The sequence below is a fragment of the Cyprinodon variegatus genome, unplaced genomic scaffold (assembly GCF_000732505.1).
Source record: "Cyprinodon variegatus isolate N-32 unplaced genomic scaffold, C_variegatus-1.0 Scaffold407, whole genome shotgun sequence".
Taxonomy (NCBI): Eukaryota; Metazoa; Chordata; class Actinopteri; order Cyprinodontiformes; family Cyprinodontidae; genus Cyprinodon; species Cyprinodon variegatus.
The window spans coordinates 454040-478082 of record NW_015150860.1 but is presented as its reverse complement, the minus strand read 5'-3'; the positions used below and the strand labels follow the sequence as shown (position 1 = coordinate 478082).

The following is a 24043-nucleotide window of genomic DNA, read 5'->3' as shown; positions in this document are numbered from 1 at the left end:
TCATGAGTAAATACGTCATCATCATGGTGTAGAAAACTGCTGACAGGTGATTTGTTGTTCTTGTAGTTTTCAGGTAAAATCCTACGGAGCTTCTCAAATCGTTTCATGTTTGTCTGCTAGTCTGCTTGTTTGTGTCGACTTTATTTCCCCTTAATGTGACTTTGATGAGATTATGTGAAAGTTCAAATGAATGTCTGAAGTTATTTTAGTGACGGGAAAGCCGCCAACGCACAATCTAGTAACCAGGTGCCTGTACTCTTGAGCTTGCGGAGTGAAGAAATTGCTTTGACGTGATTATACTGCCTGCCTTTTTTTTTTCTTTTCTTCTTATGAATAAAACTGAAATCAAAGAATGTATCTTTGATGGTAAGAAAAACTGAGCTCTGTAGGATTGTGCTTTAAATGTTTCAAATGTTCTTTATAAGTTTCCATCTCTAAACCAGCGGAGGTGCGAAGTGACCTCAATATTTTAATCCTATTTTTGTACATTCATGTCTTTGATGTTGGAAAAGTTAAAACCTGGTTTTCTGAGGGTTTGCAAATATCTAATGGTTTAACTATCTTATTTTGATCATGTTTCCCTGTAATGATTAAGTTGGATGTATATTTCTGATTGTGTATTTAAAAAAAAATCTACATTAGTACAGGAGATGAATATTTTCGTGTATAACTGACATACCACAGAGAAAGCTAACTTTAAAGGAGCATGCTGCATTGTTTGTAAGGGAGCTGACTTCATGCCTAAATGTGTTAACTTTGTACTAAATATAAAAAAAGGGTGGTGATAAAGTTTGATTAATTTGATTAAGATGATTTTCTGATTGAATATCTTGTACACTCCACTGCTTAGCTTTTTTAACACTGAAGACTTGATTGGAATAAAAATTGGTTAAATGTTATGAAAATATGATTTACCTGGTTTAAATTTTTAGTGTTTCCTATAAAACATTTTCTTTTTTGTTCCATACAACCGTGATCACCCCATTTTTTCCCCTCTAAACATTGAAAAACATTATATCTGTAAAACCAGATGAGGCTTTGCTGCTGTTTTCGTTTCAGATTGCATGTGTAGGATGACTAACCTGTGAACCATATGGTGGCATTATCTTTTTTGTTAAACTCAGATATCTGTGACCTCATACATGTTATAATTTAATTTTGGTTCCTCTTTTATCATGTTTCTCTTCATAGGATTCTTTTGACTTAATTTTTGTAAAAGTAATTTGCTGTTTTTTAGCGTATAAACTTGCAATATCTTATTTACAAATGGAAACAATAAAGAAAATCTAAAGTCATTGTCTTCTTCTTTTCATCTTAATTTTGTAATAAAGGCACCCATTCCCGACATATACAGGAAATTTAACAGGACAACTATAGACACAATATCTGATGTCATTAAGGTTGAAATATGTGTTAAGCAACTAGCCTTTATCAAAAATACTGATAGATTAGATATAGCTCTGTAATTTAATAAGTAATCTTATGAAGAGGTATCTTTATGAGGACTTTCTATAAACCAGCAACATATTCTCTTCTAAACATATACATTCCCTCAGATTTCCACCTCAATTTTAGATGTGATTAATCTCTCCTTGTTCCAGGGATATGTACCAAAGGCTTTTAAGGTAGCTGTAATAAAACCTTTACTTAAGAAACAATCTCTTGACCCAGATGGCTTGGTCAATTATAGACCTATATCCAATCTTCCTTATCTAAAATTCTGGAGATAGTAGTTGCTTAACAAGTATGTGACCACTTACACCATATTTGAACTTTTTGAAGAGTTGCAATTTGGTTTTAGAGCTCATCAGCACTGAAAATGATATTCCCATGGCCTCAGATTATAGACTTGTTTCTCTACTTGTCGTGAAAGGTCAACAAGAGAATGTAAGTTAATATCTGCTGTCACCACAAGCTGACCCAGGATCAGCGCACCCCGCAAGTTCATGACTTGATGCAAACAGCGGCATGTGCTTTGACAGAAAAATAATGACTAATCTGACTGTATGATCTAATTGAACTGTCTGTAATGTAGCTGAAAGAAAGTGTTGTGAATTGGCGCCATATAAATAAAATGAATTAAAGTTGCAGGACACCTGCCCTTGAGGATTAAAGTTTGATACCCTCACAGACTTCAAGAGGACTCTTTTGAATGTATTAAACCCGATATCCTGGAATTTGTAGATAAACTGTGAAAATGTCTGCTTTCCTAAAGCCATGAAATGATTTGTATAACTATTTTAAACAGTATTTATCCTACCTTAAAGGTATAGCCGGTGTTCGTTTTCTAAGTAAGTGGTCCTTTTAATTGTCAATTATTCTAGCAATATGTTGTTAGGCCGTCCTACGTTCTCGTCCCCATTTTCACTAACCGGTGGTGAGTCTGAAATAGTGGAAAAATTGCAAATCTATTTTTGGAAAGTAAGCTTGAATGAGTGATGCAAACAGCAACTTTTAAACAAAGCATGCATGAGGAGAAATGGGCTCATGCATGCTCTCGCAGGTGTTCAATAGGTGTTCCCTCTCTGGAGCGGGCACAGGGTTGTGCATGTGCATTTTTTTTTTTTTTTTTTTAAGTGGAGAGGGTGGATCTTTTAAAAAAATTGAGAAAATCCTCCATCATACCTTTAACTTGACTAGGCTAATTTCTGGTTTATCATACATTAAAATTAGTGAAGGCTGGCAAGCTACAAAATGTTACATTTCAATCTTTAAATTAATATTTTTGAGGTTTTCTTTTTCTTTTCTTTTTTTTTACAGTAATTGTAATGGAATGTATTAGGAGAGCTTGACTATGGCTGTGGAAAAGGCAGTTAAAAATTGCCCGAACGCTGTAGGAGCGGTGTAATTCCACGAGGGGGCGGTAGTGAGAGTGGAAGGCTGTCGCACGAACAAGAAGAAGAAAAAGAGAGGCGCACTGTCGCAAAAACTCACGTTGGTTCAGTGTCATGTTGGACAGGAGTTTAATCGCTGGAAGCCGTTTTAATTTAAAAAAGAAAACAAAAAACTAAAAATGCTGTGAGCTTAAACTGAGCATCCCTCCTCTTGCCCCTCGGCGGTGTTTTGGACCCTGTGAGCGGCGTTGCTCCGCTCCCCGGTGCTTAGTGGTGATCATGTTCATGCTGGTGGAGATGGTGGACACTGTTCGGATCCTGCCGTCTGATTTCGAGAAACAGTTGAACGATGCCGTAGCGGAGGAGCTGAACAAAAAGCTGGCCAACAAGGTGAGGGAGGGCATGATGCTGAACGAAGATCCAGAAACAGGAGATTTTACGGCAGCCAGGAAAATTTACTGCAGCCATGAGTTTATCAGCCAGTTGGCCTCACAAGCTTTACATAGAGCTACAGATGTCTGCTCTTATCGTTTATTTTAAATGTAAAAAAATAAATAAGTACATTTTAAACCAGATTTACTGTCATTAAATTAAACTAAAATGTTTTAGGTTAGATTAAAAATAAATAAATGATATAAATTTATATTTACACTTTGTGTTGTATAGTGGGGGGTTTGCAGTGTAGTGTTTGTCTGGGATGTGACTGTGGTGGTGATGTATAATGTCCACACACAATTTCATGTCTAAATTTATTTATTTTTTTCTTTAGTCAGATATGAACTTTACAAACAACCTATTTTGAAATTTTTCTGGTGCTATATAAAACATGTTTTCTTACACCCTAAATGCATCACCAAGATTTTTTATTTTAACCTTTGAAAAGCAAAAAATAAAGTTTCAGTTTCATCTACACCCACTTCATCTGTTTTTCATGCCATAATTTTTATAATGCTATGTAAATCCTGAACTTAATATACATAAAATTATATTATTAATCATTTTATTTTAATACAAGACAACAAACCATCCTAATTAGATGGATAGAAAAAGGAATTAAATGACAGAAATATATAATATAAAGGATCAATGAGTGCACACTTCCACATAAACTCCTTTTAATTGGTCATAGTTTGTGCCTGTGCTGCATTCACCTGAGCTGGGAAATTACAAAACTTAATGTGATATAATATCGTAGAGCAGCTCAGTTAATTTCTTTTATTTCTTCAGTGAGAAAAATATCTGGAGCTTGATGTGAATCATTTAAGGTCATAGAGTGGAAATGCCCAGGCCAGGAAAATCCACCAATATAAACCTTAATAAGTTCATCTTGCAAGTATATCTGAAGATTTGTTCAATCGAGAAGGTGTTTATCAGCCCCAAAACAAAAGCAAAACATGTTCCAAAGATTCTTTAGCTACTGCAATAAATGTGGCTATCAGAAGTTAGACTGTTTGCACTATATGCTGCCACTTAAAACTAAACTCTCTCAACCCAGGTGGTCTACAATGTGGGTCTCTGCATCTGTTTGTATGACATCACCAAGCTGGAAGACTCGTATATTTTCCCCGGTGATGGCGCCTCGCACACTAAAGGTATGAAGATGAAGGTGCTGGATCATTTAAACACCACCCTGACTGCTGTTATATTCACCAATAAATTAATCTTCCAGATTCCTGATCCTCTTTCATTCTGTTTTTATTTTTTAGTCCACTTCCGGTTTGTCGTCTTCCACCCGTTCCTCGATGAGATCCTCATCGGGAAGATCAAATACTGCAGTCAGGAGGGAGTTCATGGTAATTTCTAACCTCCATCATTCATCATTCTGCTCATACAAACACACGTCTTTATAAATATATATAAAGAAACATGGAAGAACTAAGTATACCCACTGATTCATTAGTGGAAATGATTTTTTTCCTATCTGTTCTGTTCAGTCTCTTAGAGCTGGAGAAACTTCCATCCAAACATTTTTCTCTCTTGCTGTAGTTCAGTGAAATCGTTACCCTTTGCTCCTGCACTGTTCTCTCTGTTCTCTGCAAAGCTTTGCAGGAGAAGGTTTGGACTTTGACTGGACCATTGCAACACCTCATCTGTTGTTTTCTAGCTTCACTGTAATAGATTTTATGATGTGCTTGATTAATTCTGACGTCTATTCTCTGACCCAGATTTGACTCCCACCTGAACTCTTGATCCACAACTTAGAACCTGCTAAAAACTTTCCAGAGTTTGCACGTTGGTCCTCCAGATCATAAGAAGATTCTAAGTTACTGTTAGAGTTATAATTATAAAATTAATATGTGTGCATATGAAACATTGAAGAAATAAGATGCTACATTAAGTTACACTTCAGTACTTAAAAAGAAATGGGATTATAGACTTTGCAACGTCGCACCAATCATGGTACTTTTAAAGGGTTTTAAAGAAGTTCTGTTCCTGTTTGGTATTTTATGAGAAGCAGCTATTTTTTTCCAAATGGGATCCTGTGGATCATGGCCAAATAGTCTCACTCAGACCTCAAATGTCTTGAGAAGATGCAGAATTACAACCTTATTAATGTTCTTCTATAATAGAAAAGGTTTTCTGCTGCACACCTTCCACCCAAACCTGTTCGGTCTTGCTCTTCTCCTCCTGTTAACGTTTCACATACTTCCTGAGGCCTGTGCCGTTTCAGACATGACTTGTGGTTTCTTGGTAATTTTCTCTGAGCATCACCAGGTCTGACTTTGGTATAAATTGGGAACATTTTTCTTCTCCCAGTTGGATGTTGATGATTCCTGTAAATTTTCAGTGTTTATTGCTGTTTTCTTTCCTGGTTGGCATTGTGTGCAGCTGTGAGCAGCAAACTATACTTCTGCTTTAGCATAGGTGCTAACAGCTGCTCATGGTAAGTTAGTTAAGATCATTAAAGCTTTTAGGCCCAGCCAGCCCCTAAACACTAAACCCTGAGAAATAACCCTCCATTTGTATTTTGCCGCGGAGGGTCCGGCACTTTAAGTGCCACTTAGTGGGTTCCTAATATGCGAAACGTTCAGCCCTTAAAAATAAGGACTGGAATCCCGCCGCAGGTCTAAAGGCGGCCTGGTGACGAAGGAAACTCTTTCCGCCAAATGTAAATTCCGCTGGTTTGCTGCATCTTCATCACACTCACAGAAAATCACAAGTTAGTATATAAAAAAAGAAAAATAATACCAAAATGGAACGTCCTCTTTGAAAAAGTTTTATTTGACCATATATGTTTGTTTTAAGAAAGGGGCAAATTTTGAATGTTATGTTAAGCTGCGCCGCTAAGCTGTGTTGCCATAGCAACGGCTGCTATCCTTTTCTGTTTAAGGGAAGAAGCCGTCCCATTCTCGTTTATACCCCCCCACCTTCAATCAAGGCGCCTCCACAGCTGGTAGTGAGACTTCATCGGGAGTGACACTTGATAGTGAAGGGTTAGTGGTTAGGGAACGTTTGGGCCTTAGTGTTCCCTTCAAGAACCTAGTGGAAGCGGCAAATATGTAGCTTGGTTTGCCTACGACTGGATAGTAGAATGAATTTGGCTCTATGGTCTTAACAAAATTGCAACTATTTTAACCAATACTGAAATTTTATTCAATTTTCCTTTGCTCTAACCCGAAGTTTGTTGATGTTTCACCCCAGGCTTTTAGTTTTTGAAATCTTGCCTTTCCAGAGTTTGTTGTTGCAGAATTTTACTGTGTAAAGGTGCTTACTTCTTCTTGCATTGACTGATCTTCATGCTAGCTGCAACTCTCTCTACCTTTCTGTGCAGACAAACCCAGTTAAGAGTTTTAGCGCCACCTAGAGGGCTGAAGTGAAAATTTTGGTGTCCTACTTTTGTTAAATGTAGTGTCATTAAAATTGAGAGCCTCTAAGATTTGAAAATTCTGTTTTGTTAAATTGTAATTATATTGCAAATGCAATTAAATGCCCAGCCCTAATTGGCACAAAATGTTATTTTCTTTTTTTACAAGAACAGCCAAAATATTTTAGTTTGTCTTTAAAAAACAAATTTCTAAATCAAGCTTTTAAAGTCTATGTTTTTTTAAAGAAATATGTAATTATTCCTGTTCATTTATAACCTATAACACATTTATTTCACTGTTTTCATGGTGAATAAAAGGCCTTTGGTAAGTTTTTCATGTGGTTAACCTCTGCTTACAGTGACAATGGATTTCTTCGATGACATTCTGATTCCACCAGAGTCTCTTCAGCAACCTGCCAAATTGTATCCCGACCATAAGAATAATGGGGAGTCGTTGTTTAACACGCTTTGCTGTCTGTGTCACTAAAGCAATGGTTTGAGTTGACGTTCCTTAGCTGTAGCCTCAGTGATGAAGCAGAGCAGGTTTGGGTCTGGGAGTACGAGACGGACGAGGGAGCGCACGACCTTTACATGGACCAGGGAGAGGAGATCCGCTTCAAGGTGGCAGACGAGGTGTTTGTGGACACGTCGCCAACGGGGCCGACCGTCGCCACGTCTGATACTCCTGCACAACCTGGACAATCGACTGCACCGCCTGCAGAAGAGAGTGCAGAGAAAAAAGAGGCTCCGTACACGCTGATCGTAAGGATTGTTTAATTCTGTGTAAACTAACAGATATTTACTGTGTTTTCTCTAAAGGTCAGATGTTTAGGAACATCCAATAAATTACAAACTTCCCTGACACCAAAATTCTAAAGTTAACCTAATTGTTAAAGTTGAAAGCAAAGCAAACTCTTTTCTTATTTCTTTAACATGTTATCTTTCATCCTAAAAGCTTCCTTAGTTCTAAACTAAGGCTAAAACAAGTAATTAGATTACTCCAATAATCTTCAGGTGATTTAGTAATCAAATAATTGTCATGTGACTAAGAGCAGCAGTTGATCTAAATCTGCACATAATCTAAATGTTTTGCATTTAAACCTTTAAAAGTTTGGCCATAAATATGCTCTCTGCAAGTAGCGTTTCTTTGCATTGGGTTCTGTTTTACATAGTAAATAAATATCCCTCAATGAAAAGATACAAAAGATATTTTTAATCGATGAATTGAAAAACGTATTGCTAGATTAATAGAGATGGCTGCAGCACTAATCTGATGGTGCTTTTTATGTCTCATACAAGTTGTTGTCAAAACAGTCGCACTGTTTAGGGCCTTCATGGTCACTTATGCCACGTGAGGCGATGCTCCATTCCTTTATTTGGTTTGATCTTTATCGTTGTCATCTGACAGTTTCTTTTGGTCACGTCTCAAGGCATGAACGACCTATTAAACTGCTAAGGGAAACCGGTAGGGCTGCATTTTAGGTTGATTAAAAATGGAGCCCGATTGATTCCGTTAGATGTTTTCCTCGTTTCTTCTTCCACCATCAAAAGTGTCTGAAATCACTTCTTCAAAAAATTTCCCTTTTCCTAAAAGTGCTTTTGAAAACGGTGTCCTTGCCTCCTCAGGTAGTTTGCAGTATTCCATCTTTTTTTATTGTCATTCCACTGTCACAAGTACAAAGCAACAAAATGAACTTTCTGCATTTAACCCATCCCATTGGGGAACAGTGGGCTGCCATTGCACTAGATTGTAGTGAGTACTGATGTACACGTATGCTGGTGAAGATTCTCAGTCATCCAGTTCATAGTCATTCCCAAAAGAATAAAATGAAAAAACAATCCACTGAACTTTGTTTCCAAATTTGAAGACGTTTTGCTTTCCATCCAGGAAGCTTTTTCAATTAAAAATGTATGCAAACCTTAAGAATTATGAGCGAATAAAACTCATTTTTATCTTTAGGTGACATATTTGGACATTTAATCAGATCAGAGAGTAGGGTCAGTCACTTACATTACATTAGTCACGCTTTTAAAAACCCCCTCGACTAATTAAGATTTAACAACATTAGTGATAAAGGACCCATTAGTGACCCTAAAGACCTGTGAGTGACCTCAGCCACCCATTAGGTGTGTGGTTTTTAAATCCGATACATATCTGGTCTTTTCAAAAGGGACCTGTGTCTGTAGGGCCAGGTTGCATTCATCCGACCTGAACGTCGATATTACAAGACATAGGTCACTATTCTGCATCTTGCAATGTAGAAGTGGGAAGAAAAGTGACAGCCATTGCGGACAATAATGCAAGAGCAGTTTTTTTTTCATCCTTCTTGAAAAGTTTGCATTGTTGATCCGCTGCCTCCGGTTGCAAAAGAAATGAAAGATTGCTAAATGCACTACAGCACTACCATCCATGTTACTTCCATTAACACAGAGCACTTATTACGCCATCGCTTGCCACTTGTGATTTCATCACGTCCTCTGTTGTGAGTGCGGGATGCTTAAGTTGTATACATGCAGTTCACACAGGAAATCACATACAGGTTGCATATATTTGGAAATGTTATAACAATCGGATTTTACCCAAAACAAATCGGAATTGAGCATTAAACCCTGCAGTGTGAGGATAGCCTTAATGACCTCAGGGACCCATTAGTAACACGTTACAGTAACTAAGTTACTTTTTGTGTACCGGTAACTAATTATTTGATCAAAATCAGTAATGCATTAGTCATTACTGCGCCTTAGACAGATTTTTTATTCATTACTTACCGGGTATAAAAAAGGACTATAGTTTCCTGGTGTAAGCGCACGTGTCAGCAACGTGCACCTGTAAGCTGATGTGGGGCACAAAACAGCTGTGTGCACAACTCAGAGGTGAGACGATTGCAGAAAGGTTTCCTACAGAAAAAGCTCTCGCTGAAGGCTAAAGGTTGCAGTGATTTGCTCATCATGTTGAATACAAAGCCTTTATCCATTTCTGTTAGAAGCTCCGTATATCAGCTTAACTCACTGACAGCTGCTGCGTTTAATCAACACATGTTCTTTACTTCCTCACAGCTGTAATGATTTCACTTGCATGTTTGCGTTTTTAACTTGTACATGTATATATAATATCATATTGAAACTCTTGTCAAACCACATGCATCAAAAAGCATGATTTGTGGACCTTTTAATAATTTTATTTTTTAATTATTAAAAAACAACTGAACTCCAAAACTGAACCTCTAGTTCAGGAGTCACCAACCTGTTTAAGGTTGAGGGATGCTGAGTCAATGTAACGGCGGCCAATTATGACCTATGACCCGGAGGGGTCAGCTTTTATCATAACTTAATGCTTAATAAACATATTTATTGTTTAAATTTCTAATAGATATTAGATACTTTCATATTTAAATCTCTATAAATGCTCTATATGATTAATATATATAGAAATGCTCTATAAATGATTAAAAACAAAGAGCAACAGGATAAAATAGAATTTCAAACATAGTCCACTGGTGAGTTTATCTGTTTTCAGAAGGTGCTGAGAGCACCCCATATGGTCCTGAAGGGCACCCTGTCAGTGACCCCTGCTCTAGTTATATATAAAACTCCATTAACAGGAAAGTTTTCAAAATTCTTCAACACTTTAGATCATAAAAAGTAACTGCATACTTTGGTTTGTAACAAGTTACTAAGTTGATTACTTTTTTGAAGAAGTTACTAGTAACAATAACTACTTACCTAACCCTAACTTACCCAACACAGTTAGTGATGTTACTACCCAGAATTCTTCTCTTTCTGTGCCAACGTCTTCCTAATATAAGGCCTCTTTTTTTCCCCACTTAATTTTAATTTTTGCAACTTACACAGACATATACATACATGCTCACATTCAGGCTGCTGCTCTATACGGTATACTTTAAAAAGGACAAAACTTTGAAAGTATATACAACGAGTTAGGCTTACAAGTAGAGTAGGTCACATGGTTAAACATAAGTAACTTACAAACATAAATGTAGTTATTAATTAAATAAGCAGAAAACATTTTTTACTGCATTAATATGGTCATGGCCAAATACAATTAATTAACAAATATGTCTTTTTGAAGCATCAGGCAATAAGTTATTTGTTCCATATGATAGATTTCTGATATAAGGCCTCTTTTAAAGTCCATTTATTAAAGTGGAAATCTAACCAATTTATTATTATTAGATCCGTACCAAATAAAAATTAGACTATAATATTACAGGTTGGGTAAGATTTCACAACAATCAGTCTAAAAGGCTGTAACCTTTGCTTCAGTTAATGTCAGGTGAATATAGCCAATGTGCTTAGAAACCTAGAAAGAACATAGGATGCAATCGTCCAAAATCTAAAGGAATAAAATATAAGCAAACATGGATCTTTTTGCAATTGTTTAAGATGTTATCCTGTCTTTAGCTCAGTTTTATCTCATTGAACCAAAGTTTCCAAAATCACTTGAATTGTTCAATTCCAGCCATCTGCAGCGTTGAGGACAAAACAATGGTCCAAAACGGTTCCAAACAGATGGGAACCGCCTCATTACCAAAAACCACTAAATCTCCAGAGTTTTAATTTGGCTAATGGTTGGCATGAAGCAGGGCATAGAAAGAAGAAATCAGGCCGCTGGAGATCAAGTTAGCTTCATTGTCATCCTTTCCATTCATTAATTAAATATTAGCCTAATAAAGTTTCTTTCAGTGCTGGAAATTCAAAGTGCAAATATAAAAAAAATGTATAACTTTTGAATTTTCTTTTTTCTATCTGAATCTACGATACAATAAATACCTGATTAGGTTAAGAGAAAACACTTTATTTTTGTTCTGTCTAGTGGTAATTAAGCCCTTTTTTTGTATTTTTGCTTCATTTTTCTCTGTTCCTGACGCTGTGACTTTAACAGCAGAAATTCCAGCAGCTTTGTTATGTGCAGTGACTCAAACTTTGGCCTGGAACGCAGCGCTCATCCTGACTCTGCGTTTTCGTTCCAGGGGACCATCTGTGAACCCGGACTGGGGCTGCTGTCCTGGTGGAACAGCTAGCACCACAGAGGAGGAACACAGTCAGTGAGCAGATGGAGCTCTGCAGCTGATCTGCAGGGACTGTAAACAGGAATCTGACCATTGGAGCTGCTTTCTGATGCAGATGTTAACCCATTATACTGTCATTGTTTCTATGTTCTTTCTATGCTCCAGTATGTATGTATTTATTAAGAGAACATTTCTATTCATTTGATTTATACAAAATAGGTTAAAAATAAAGCCAGTTTTAGTTTATTTTTGTTAAATATCAGCCACATCTATAGACCATTCTGTTAAATATGTGTAAAAAAGGCTTTAAAATATTTCACTGCAGCAGGATTCCTCTCATCAACGTTTTTCCAGAGTCCTGGGTTTTCTATAATGTGCTTTCCTCTTCAGCTTAGCCTACAGCTTGTCTGTTGGTTTTCACAGAATTTAGGTCTGGGAGCTGAGATCTAAAATCATTTTCTATCTTAAAAACCATCTCTGTGAAATTTCTCACATGAAAGAAAGTTTTGGGGAAAGAACATGGTTCCAGTTAAAGTCCCAGAGGAGTTTGGGGGATCTTTTTGTGTTTACATTTGCCATGGCAGGACATAAACAGCTTTCCTACAGCTGGTTGGAACATATTACTATGCTGCAGAAAGGATTATCATCCAGTTTAGAAGCTGGTGTCTAAAATGAACAGCCCTGTTTGTCATGTTAAATGAATACTGCAGTGAGAAAGGAAGTTGTGAGGTAACATTTAGAGATCCTCAAAGAAGTACCGGTAATTAATAAACTAAGAGAAGTTATTTTATAAGGAATGTTAAGGAGACTAATAACTATTGCATTAGTGGTTCCTAAAAAATTCCTAAATTCTGGATTTTATTTCATTTCCAATCTGGATATGGAAAATGTGAATTCTTTATATGGGTAAAAAAGGTTAGTTTGTGTGCTTTGTTTCTTTTTCTATTAGCTGACTGATAAAAAAAGTTAATTAGTGTTGTATTTATCCTTACTTGGCCACAAAGAAGAGAGTTTTCGCTCACTTTGTTGATATTTTTGGTTTTATTGTTCCCAACAGATAAAAGCACTGAATAAAAGTTTTTTTCACAGATTTTTGAGACCTTTTACGTCTCTGATGTTAAACTAGGCCCAATGTTAACATTCCTTTTTATGAGATTCAATTACAGCTATTTTCAAGGATCTTTTTTTTAATTATGGGTTTTTGGTCCAGAGTTTTGAAATTGATAACAGCCCGATTAGCTGGATAAATGTTATGTACTCAAATGGCCTTAATTTAAGCTAAAAATATTAATTTTGAATTTAAGCATTTCCAAAAAAAAAAAAATCCTTATTTTCCCATCTACTAAATAGATCTATTTTAATTAAAGGTTTGTTATTTTCTAACTTTGTGACGTGTGATTATTCTGCTGCAGTAAAGCCTTATTTCATTCTAGGGTCTTTTACTAGGGGTGCTATTAAATGGTATTTTAAAACTGACATTTTAAAACACATGAGGAGATACTTGGTGGACATAAACTCATCTTTGGCCGAACTGTTTTATTGTCCAGATCCAATCACCAGCAAAACGACAAAGATTTAACTGCAAGTCAAGCCAGTAATTTATTCCGGTCACTTTCTTCTGCAACTTATTTTCCGTTTGTGTTCTTGGAAAGAGGTGGGTCACTAGAGGACGTAGCTTCTCTGTCACTTTTATAATATTGATAGAAAAATTACAAATTGATGCATTTTAGAGGAGCTTTTCAGCTCCTGTTTTTCAGGATGAAAATTATGCAATAAAAATTTGTGATTAAGAGAAAACTGCTGAGTTGGGTGCTTTGGTTTACATTATTGTGGATTCCACAGAAAGAAAATGTTTAAATATATGCAAACACCCCCACTAGTATTTATATACAAGGTCCATAAAATTTGTTTTCAGTTCTCGACAGAGTGCGTAGACTGAAATACAACTGATTGATTTCCTGGCACATTTTTAAACGTAACATTTTTTAGAAATGTTGTATGCTTGCTCTTTGGAGATGTAAATTTTAGATATTTTTAACTATTTCAAACCATATTTAATGTATGTTCAGGATCATTTTACTGTTAGAATGCCCTTTTCAGTAGGACCCTTTCTTTGACTTCCATCAATATGTTTTAATTAGTATAAATTCAGGAGGGTTTGCCAATTAGATCAAATGAGGGGATTCTTTAAAGTAAGCTCAAAAATATTTGTGAATAATTGACACATCCGTAAAACTGTCAGAGCCAATAGAATCTGTGCCCGTTTCTAAAAATCACATATACAGTCTAATAGGAAATGAATCAAGCCAAACACAGGCAGTACTCGCATCTATGTAGCTATGGATTACAATATATAATTAACATGGATTATGACTTTAAAACCAGGAATTTATGTTCCTTTGCTTCATGAAATGAGCCTAATTATTCCCTGTAATCTGCTTGTTCAGTGAGTTTTCCATGCAGAGCAGTGACACTGATAAGCATGGTCTTTACGAACGCCCCCCTACTTGCCCAGAATTTTACATATATTGTTCTCTTGCCAATGGTCTTCTTGTTTCAGTTGCACACCTGTCATTCCTGATCCTGACAGCACAGGAGCAGGTCTTCAGCACCAGAGCAATAGAGACCCAGATCTACCATACCAGACAAGATCCCAGCTGCAGGCTATGCAAAGAGGCCCCAGTAACAATCCACCATCTAACGACATGGTGTAAAGATTCTGGCAGGAAAGAAATACATGGAAATCCATCACCAAGTGGCTGGTATAGTGGACAGAAACATCTGTGCAGGATACAAACTAGCAGAGGTGTATAAATCCAGATCCAGAAAATAAAAAGCCTGTAAAGAGATCAGTTTCAAACATCTGCATTTCCAGGTCCAAAAAATGCACACTAATCACCTGGTTAAGTGAAAAGGATGAAGGAAAACAAGGCAGGGTTTTTACTTTCTGGACCTGGATTATCCACCTCTGCAAACTGGAGACCCCCAGGTCAAAATCAGCCATCTCCTAAGTACAAGAGCCAAGATACTGTGGGACGTCCAGACACAAACAGACTAAATGGTATATTTGTGTGTGTGTGGGTTTAATTTTATTGCTTTTTCTTCTTTTTTAACTATGTTTACTTGTTTTGCTTATTATTTACCTCTCTTTGATCAAGGTTACTAGAGGTTCACCTTGAACCTGTTCTCCTGTGAAAATTATTTCTTCCCTATGGGGATAATAAGTTAATAATTATATGGTTATAGAAGTTAATGTGCTCATTATTCCACTTTTTCTATGGACCAGATTCAGTGGCGGTTCTAGACCAAATGGGGGGCCAGGAGGGGCCTGCATGTTTTCATAGGGGAACAGAAAAGCATGAAGTAAAAAACAGGGCAATGGATTCAAATATATTAATATAACTGCATGAAGGGAAAATTCTATTCAATTAGGTTTAATTAAGATTCTATGTCTTATTAGGTCAATATACATTCATAATTTAGGAATTTTACATATTTTTGACTTAATTCAAGTTAAAAATACTGCTTTCTATCAAATCTGAATTACAACTCAATAGAGCTAAAAATGTTAGTTTTTTTTTATTTTTTCTGAAAAAAACATTTCACAGATAAAAACTAGGATTCTATCTAAATACCACTGAAGCTATCACCTTATTGTTTTTAAATAATTAGTAAAACAGAATTTGTAAAGAAAAAAGTGAAATGAAAAAAAATCAGTCTGTTCCATCACATATCATTAGAATTTCTTTGAGTATTATGTCTTCAGTACAGGGGCCACAATAGGGGCCAGGACATGATCTACAGGGGCACCGGTCCTCGTTGGCCCCTGTCTAGAACCCCCAATGACCAGCCAAGCAGCTCTCTCTGTTTCTGCTTTAACATTTCTAACCTAAGATGCTCTCTGGCATTGGGGACTTTGTGAATATTCCTTATATAACCAGAGGAAATTCTAAGAAAAATCTACAGAAAAATGGAAATTCTCATATTTAACTTAAGATGACGTCACAGGAATCTGTTTTTATGGGATTCATGGTGAACACCCTGGTCTCCACCTTCAGACTGAGTCCAGGGAGGAGGTGTGAGGTAGGAGGGGGCTGTGAAGGACACAGTCCCACATGGTTTGTGTTCTCACCGTCACCCTGTTCTTTTCTGATCCACTTGTGTTTATTGTGAAATCAGAAAAGCAGAACATTGTGTTTCATGGGCAAACTGTCAAAACCTCCACCTCTAATATCTAATTAAAACCACCGAATGCTCTGATGAACTAAATCAATCTCTGATTCGCACACTTTGGCTGCTGAATCTAACGCTGTGACCTCATTGTCTGATTGATCATCTGAATAATTGCAGGCTGGATGAATAATTAAATAGATCATATGTCCCCCCCCACCCCCTCCTCAGCCAGCCAAACTGGGCTCTATCTGCGGATGCAGGTCAGGTGGTGATGGGGGGGGGGGATGACCAAAGTCACTTTCACCAACAAGTCCCATCACGCCATCGGAATCTCTTGCAGCTGCGCAGACCCTCCATCACAGGGGCGTCACTAGAGGGGTTTCCGGTGCGATCTGCGCCGATTTACTCCATTTATTTATTTCATTGCTCCACTTCGACATAAAAAAAAACACGCGATCTGATCTTCCTCTGCCTCTCCCAGCACCCATGCCGAAAGTAAGTGATCATATTTTTATTTAAGGGCAGGGGAGGGGGGGCTTGCTCAATCATCAGGGTTGATCTCTGTGTTTATAGATCGGAACAATGATTTAATTAACACTTTATCATCTGATGTGTTTATTTTATAACTGCTGCAGCTCACCCCTACTCGTTCTAAGCGTGTTTTAAAGAAGCGACCCTTTACTCTGTTTTTGTTTGACTTTCTATTGTCTGATTGCGCTCAGATGCTCCAATTATTGCTGTTCACACAGTTTATATAATTACAATCCAGAGAAACTCAGATTAGAGGGAGATTGTGTTTTGCAGAAAGTGCAACTGACCACCAGGAAGAAAAATATGCACCGAACTCAATGCAGCTTGCATGCAATTAAAAATGCACATATGCCGTGGATTTTACTGGGGAAGGAATAAAAAATGGTTGCTTTATTTATTTATTCATGAAGGCTTTTATTAGTCTGCTTTGCTGCAGATCTATCTAGAAATATGGCTCTAGTAATAATTTTCTGGTTGCAGTCCTGCAGGGATAGTAAGCCATATACAATTTGTCATTTAGGAACAGATCCCTGACGTCACGAACGCACCACTCTGCAGCTGTTCTTACGTCACACCGTCCGCGAGCATCAATGCATATGCAGTTGGCGTAAAGAGCGTCAGAGGCACGCTCAGAAAGGCGTAAGCTGTTTGTCCCGCAGAATGGCATCATGGCTTAAAATGAATCAGTGGGAGAATCTATGGAGGAACTGAGAGGAGATCATCTGATCAGTCCGAGTGGGAGAGATGGTTCATTTCCTCATATCTGGACTAGATTTGGAGTCACTTTTTCAATCTAACATGAATTTTGGTTTTGATTTTGCCTCTAAGAGTCTCTATCATGACTTTCTGAAGAGGCTCAATCACAGACAGCAGAGGCGCTTTATGATAATAATAATAATAATTATTATTATTACACTGAAAACAATTAATGCAACTGCTTTTGGCATTTGCTTAATCATATTTAGTTACTTTAACACGATTGTTTCATGTTAGCAGGGTAGGACATAAAACAATTGTCTTAAAGTAACTAAATATGATTAAGTAAATGCCAAAAGCAGTTGCATGATTTTTTTCATTGTAATATTATTAATGTTATTATTAATATTACTAGTAATTACTATTAATCTGCTAACCTGCAATTCAATTTAATCTATTTCTTTCTCACTCGGGTTTCATAATAGATAAATAGACACATATCGCTTTGAAAATGTAGCTTTTATTATAATAATCCCCTCTGGCAGGTGAAGAACAATGAAATTCAATTCTGAAAAAAAAATGCTGTACAACAATCATGTTTCACAAATAACTATAAAATCCAAACACAGTCGAGGTTTGCAGCTGGCGGTGTCACAGAGAGAGATTTATTTAGTTTATCAGTTAGTTCACATCTGAGAACAAAAAAGCTCTGGAAGCCTGGGGAGTGGATTGATGAAAACAATCTAGAATTTCCAAAAAAACAACAAACCTTTATAAACAAATAATCACCCATTACTACAATAAAGTATTATTAGTTGATATTATTACTTTAGGGTTGCTCAGTGTCGCAGTGGTTAGCACGGCTGCCTTGCAGCAAGAAGGTTCTGTGTTCAATTCCTGGCCCGGGGTCTTTCTGCATGGAGTTTACATGTTCTCCCTTGGCATGCATGGGTTCTTCCCGGGTACTCCGGCTTCCTCCCACAGTCCAAAAATATGACTGTTAGGTTAATTGACTTGTCTAAATTGTCCTTAGGTGTGAGTGTGGTTGTTTGTCCTGTCCCACTCAGGACAAGCGTGTCAGATAATGGATGGATTATTACTTTATTGAACCTTTAAATGATGTTGAAATACAAAGAGACATATATTTATTTCAGCCTCTGGCCACTAATGCATGCATATATTGAGCAGGAAGATAGAATAGCTTAGAAAAAATAAAATATTTTTCTGTCCTTGCAGCTAAAGCATGAACACGGTGAGTTTATCCACTGAACCTTTAAGGAGAACTGTTTCCTGGATCACCAGGATATATCCTTAATTTCAAGAGATTTTAAATAAAACATTGCTTATTTCCTCCTCTAAATAAATATATGAAAATTAAAGTTTGTTTATTTATGAACTGCTCCACGTGAGATCATGCTACTGCAGTGAAAAGATGTATTTCTTATAAATCTTTTTGCATCTTTATCACTGTTGCCAATGAAGCTGCCATTCTAACCGCCCCCTTCCTTATTACAATCAGCATAATTTGTGTAAAAGCTGTGATGACTCCAATACACACATTTCCATGCATATAAATAAGACATCCTGGTAGAAAACCTTTTATTTTGCCTCCAGAAAAGCTCTAATACGCTATAGCAAACGTTGGTGTAGACTGAGTGCAATAGATTGTTTTTGTCAGTGGTTTGTCTTGTGGTATCAAACAAACTGGTTTTGCTGTCATCAAAACATCACACTCTGTGTCAGCATCTCAAACTGATTGTGGTATAAACATTTTTGACACTTGCTCATTTCAAAAGTTCAGAATGAAGTGCACAGTGCTGTACAATGATACCACACACAAGATAAACACATAATAAACTCAATAGATTATTATGGTGGTGAATTGTTAAACTAAGACAGTTATTAGCCTGTTTTTCACATCAAGACATTGACTTTAATGTCAATTCTTCTGGTTAATACGGCATAAAATCAGCCAGATGACAATGATCATTTATGAACAGCTGTTTTTCTAGTGTTGCAGCGAATCCTCATGGACTTAGCTCTAGACTTTGACTAGGCCAATCTGAGATATAAGCACACTTTAAGCATGGTCATTGTTAGTTTTCTTCCAAAAGGTGGTGAAGAAAAAGGTAAATATTGATTTTCTTTGACCAGAGCAGATTCTTGGACACATTTCCTGTTTTACCACAACTGGCTTATGGCTAATTATTGTAACTGCGCTCTAAACTGGTCTAACATGTAAAAAGAAGACATAATACATTCACTATTTTTATAAAGAAGTGTAGGAATAGTAATGTAATTTTTTTATTTTATTTATTTTCTTATTTGTTGCATTTAAATTTGTTTTATTTAAAGATTCTCCGTCTCCATATGACATCTAAGTATAAAAGCCCCTTAATGTCCTCTTGTTCTCTCGTCTTTCTTTCTCCTCACAGTAAATCTTGTTGAAGGAGCTGAATCGGCAGAGCTGACCTCCAGTGTGGTGGACGTCTCAATCACAGACACAGCAGAGGACAGACAGTGGTGACAGTCCTCATCGTCTTCCTCACTCCCTGCATCCCTTCATCACACTTGACATGGCTGACCCAAGCCTCACGTCACCCTCCGGAACGCCGCTGCGCTCCCCCAGCACCCCCCTCAACCTCTCCTTCCCTTTCCCAAAGGATGGGAACAGGGTGTGGCCAGAAGGGAGGGAGCCCCCGCTTCCCCGGGACCTGCCCAGCCCGCTGCCGACCAAACGCAACCGCACCTACTCAGCGTACGTCTAAGCCGCTGCTTCAAAGCTGATATATGATCATATCCTCACTGTCTGCCTTATATATAGGGAACTCACTTCCTGTAGATTGCAGCCTTAATAAGAACTGTGCTGAAAGTCCTGAAGTTTAGATTTAGGCAAAGTTGCTTAAACTGTTTCTCCCTTTAGCTTCAAACAAACAGCATCAGGTTGCACATAAAAACATTACTGATTTAAATCCATTTTAAAGCTTTAATAGGTTTGCCTGTGAAGCATTTTTGCCACAAAACTAATTCACCTGTAGGATTGTTTATTATATAAACCCCTGAATGTTGATCCCTTTAAACCTACTGGGCTCTCATATGTTTTTATTATGTGGATCCAGCCCTGCCTGCTGTTGAGCAACTTTTTCTTCATAGTGAGACACAGTGTTCAAGTAACTTTCACTGCAGGTTAAAGGCCACTAGTTAAATTTTTTTTTCCTACACTGATCTTCTTGTTTTTTTTTTTTTTTTTTTCCTGTCAATCAATTCCTGCATGCCAGGCTAGTTTCCCTTAGAATTTTCCTGAAATTCTAAAAAACTACTGACAATAAGAAAAAGATTAGATTGTAGCTATAACATCCATAAAAATCCATAAAAAATTCCATGACATGAATACCTTTTATATATATATATAACCTCTATTTCTAAGCATTGCATGAATACTGAAGGTTTAACTTTTCATCATTAATTTAATGGTTCTCTCTGTTTTTTCATGTCTTCATTTTGTCTGCAGTACGGTCCGTGCTCAGTCTGGTCCAGTTTTTAAGGGCGTATGTAAGAACTTTTCCAGATCACAAGGCCACGGCTTCATCCAACCGTGTCACGGTGGAGAAGACATCTTTGTTCACATCTCAGAGTAAGTAGCAACAAATCTTAACACAGCAAACTAACAATCCTGCTTTGTTAATTAAACTGCAAATGGCACAATATACACAGCTGGGAGTAAATCAGCTCTTCACTGAGCTGATGTCTGTTTAGCTAAATGTGTGAATAATCTGCACATTCTTCTGCAGTATATTGTAATTTCATTAAAATGAGTCAAATCACTGCTGCAGCTGATTTACTTTAATGATATGTGTAAATTGCCATATCCTGTAAAATCTTTTGTGAAAAAAGTTTAGATTGTGCGCTTTAAGCAGCAAAATCAGGATCTTGGAATATCCGGCCTCAATGAATAATGATTGTCATGGTGATAAAAACTATAACCAGGATCAGGAGTTTTTCTCAACTTTGGGCACTAGAGGTCTAAAAGAAAAAGATCCTAAACCATGATTATGATGCTGTTATGTGCTAGAGAGACTTAACATCAGTAGCATGAATAAACAATTTCTAACTGTGTTTAATTCAGGGACCATCTCCAGGTCCAGGAGGCGTTCTGTTTAATTATTCAGACATATGGCTCAGAAATGCAGACCTCTGAGTTTAAACTGATTAAAACCATGATGCTGCATTCGATGGGCATTTCAAGCATTTGAAAAATTAGTCTGGATGGATTGTGATAATGAAATCCAGTTTCCTTTGATCTAAGCCTGCTTTGTGATATTTGGGAAATAGTTCACACATTAGTTTAGCTCCTTCTAGTGTGAAGGAGCAACAGCAGTAGGATTGGTTAACTGACAGTAATCAAAACCAATAACAATGTTTTCCTCTCCCTTCATGCCTTAAACTAAAGATAGTAAATAAATATATTTGAATTTGGTTGAATAAGATACTGAAAACCCTTAATTACTCCAGGGGCTACAGTACATATAAAAGAATTATCTGAGAAAAAAAAGTCAGATTTCTCATAATTCTGAGTTTAATGCAGATCAGCAGCTGGAAACAGCTGGAAACAACCAGCTTCAAAGACAGAAATATGTGCTGCGCAGGAGGACAACTAACATTATGGCGGAAATGTTGAATTAAGAGTACTGTTTAAGGGGCAAGTGGCCCCTGGATGCCCATTAAAGTCAGAAGTCTGTGGGAAAAAAATCTGAAATAAAGTTAGGATTCTGACTTACTTTATTAGGAGACTTCTTTTATAGTTCGCCTAATCCTCTTCCACATATAAAGGATTTTGATCAGAGTAATTTGGCTCCATCAAACCTTCAAGAAATTCAACTAGGAGCTCAAAAAAATCAAATTTAGCATCACTGTGGGAAACACTTGCTCTGGGAATGGAAACAGGAATATAGATTTCTCCAGTTTCAGAAACACAAGCAAGAGCAACTGCTCCTCTCTGTTCTATGGATTTAAGCAGGAAAGGAACAGACCCATATGAAGAGACTGTACTTTACTACTCGGTTATAGAGATATAAAAACTGAATTATAGGTGAAAATCACCTGTTATTCTTGCAGCATTTGCATGTTTTATAGGAATAAGTGTTGGACTGTATCTGAACTCCTGATTGGCTTTGAATTTCCAGGAATTTTGGACCTCAGGAACCAATCTGTTTGCTTTGGCTAGATGGATCTAAACAATTCAAAACTTCCTGTATGAATTGAATGCACCATGCATACACCTTAATAAAAAAAAATAAAATAAAAAAAACATCCCTCCATCTGAATTTGAATGTGAGAGTTTCAAATGTTGTATGATTTGTTTTTTCACTCTGAAGGTACTTCTTAACGGAAAACAAAATCTCCTCTGCTTCTTTTTGTCTGTGTTCCAGTATTGAAGGGGAGTACGTCCCTGTTGAGGGAGACGAGGTCACATACAAGGTGTGCCGAGTGCCTCCTAAGAACATTAAGGTGCAGGCCGTGGAGGTGAAGATCATACACCTCAACCCGGGGACCAAACATGAGACCTGGTCCGGACAGATCATCAGCTCGTAGGGACTGAGATCTGCTCCGGGTCGGATGGGTGGCGATGGCAGCGGTGCTCCTGGACTCTTTGCTTTGTTTAAAAAAAATTAGACATACATGTTCCTCTTTATTTCATGAAGAGCTGGCAGGTACTTAACGTCACAGTTACAGATAGCTGCTCCCGCAGTGGCACTGAATTATACTAAAGAAAGGCAGTTTTATTGTGTTATTTATGTCTGTTATTACTGAATTTAAACTGGGACCAGAAACGCATCAGAGCTTGAAGTGGGAGAAGCTTTCTGTGTCGGTTTCACCACAGATGGTGTAAAAAAAAAAAGCAAAAAGGAAAGAAGAAGAGTAAATCTGATGCGGTGCAGACTGCTGTGTGTTTTTATGCAAGAGGAAACAACGTGTTGTCAGTTTTACTTCCCCTCTTAGCAGCTGATTCCCTGTCATCTTCTCCATCGAGGTGACATGTTTCTTTCAAATGTTCATCACAGGAACTTATCTTAGTCTGAGCATGGAAAGGCTAATATTAAACTAAGACAACAGCAGAGTCAAAACAAGGTGATGAATATATAAGTCTTCAATAATCAGAGGTTTTAGCCCTGGAAAAAAAGGAAGATTTAACATCTCCTTATATGATGGGGTGGTTCAAGTAAGCTTAAAGGTTTTAGATTGTTAAAAAGATGAGCTAACAGATTCAGGGAGTTTTGTTGTGTACTTTAAAGAGAAATTGTCACAGTTTAATTTAAAAATATTTGGAATTGTGAGATTTTTCTCCCTCTACTTCCCAGCTTTAGAGATTAGCCACTGACTTCCTTTTAAAAGGTATAGAACATTTATAAAACAGTAGGGCTTTGTTTTATATATTTGTATTTGGACTTTGGTTCAAGATAATTAACAAAAAAAAAATGTTGCAAAAATATTAGTTATATTATTGGGAAAAGGTAAGACTTAATGAAAACAAATTGTACACCAATTCAGCTAAGATAAAAACAGTTTGAATATTTAAGTTTTCAAACCAGAGATTTTCACAGTAAAAATGTCTAAATAGTCCTTTATCATTTATTGAGGAATAGGAATCTGTAAATCAGATACATGTTTTATTACAGTTCCCAACAGAGGGAACAACATTCAACATTATCTGAAAACCAAAAATGCAGCAAAAAAAACCCTAAAACTTTTTTTTTCTAAATGCCCTGGCCGCCTCCTAACAGAGTGGCACCATGGGTGGTAAGCCATATTTCCCATAGAAAAACTGAGACCAGCTCAAATAATCAGGAACTTCACACATTTTCCCTGAAATGATTTCACGCCATTGTTCTGTCTTAGTGATTTCTGTTCGATTTTGTGAGTCTAAACTTGTATTTGTCCTCAGATTACACTCTTTATATATTCCTTATGAAAAC

General features: G+C 37.0%; 2 protein-coding genes across 3 annotated transcripts; both read left to right on the top strand.

The window, feature by feature from the left end:
• The first annotated feature begins 2949 nt into the window (after window positions 1-2949).
• Window positions 2950-13426, top strand: polr3h (polymerase (RNA) III (DNA directed) polypeptide H (22.9kD)). The gene is made up of 6 exons (XM_015387909.1): window positions 2950-3224; window positions 4330-4426; window positions 4541-4627; window positions 6999-7062; window positions 7167-7401; window positions 11631-13426. The coding sequence occupies exons 1-6, from the start codon at window positions 3114-3116 to the stop codon at window positions 11679-11681; spliced, it is 645 nt and encodes a 214-aa protein (XP_015243395.1). The 5' UTR covers window positions 2950-3113; the 3' UTR covers window positions 11682-13426.
• Window positions 13427-16178: 2752 nt separating this feature from the next.
• Window positions 16179-22968, top strand: LOC107093089 (cold shock domain-containing protein C2-like). Of its 2 annotated transcripts, XM_015387916.1 has the most exons (5): window positions 16179-16337; window positions 16894-17012; window positions 19505-19827; window positions 20581-20703; window positions 22499-22968. In XM_015387916.1, exons 3-5 carry the CDS (start codon window positions 19646-19648, stop codon window positions 22659-22661), a joined length of 468 nt encoding a protein of 155 aa, XP_015243402.1. In that variant the 5' UTR covers window positions 16179-16337; window positions 16894-17012; window positions 19505-19645; the 3' UTR covers window positions 22662-22968. The 2 variants fall into 2 exon arrangements, with proteins under 2 accessions (XP_015243402.1, XP_015243401.1); XM_015387915.1 differs by lacking the exon at window positions 16894-17012 and having other exon boundaries at window positions 16181-16337.
• Window positions 22969-24043: the final 1075 nt, after the last annotated feature.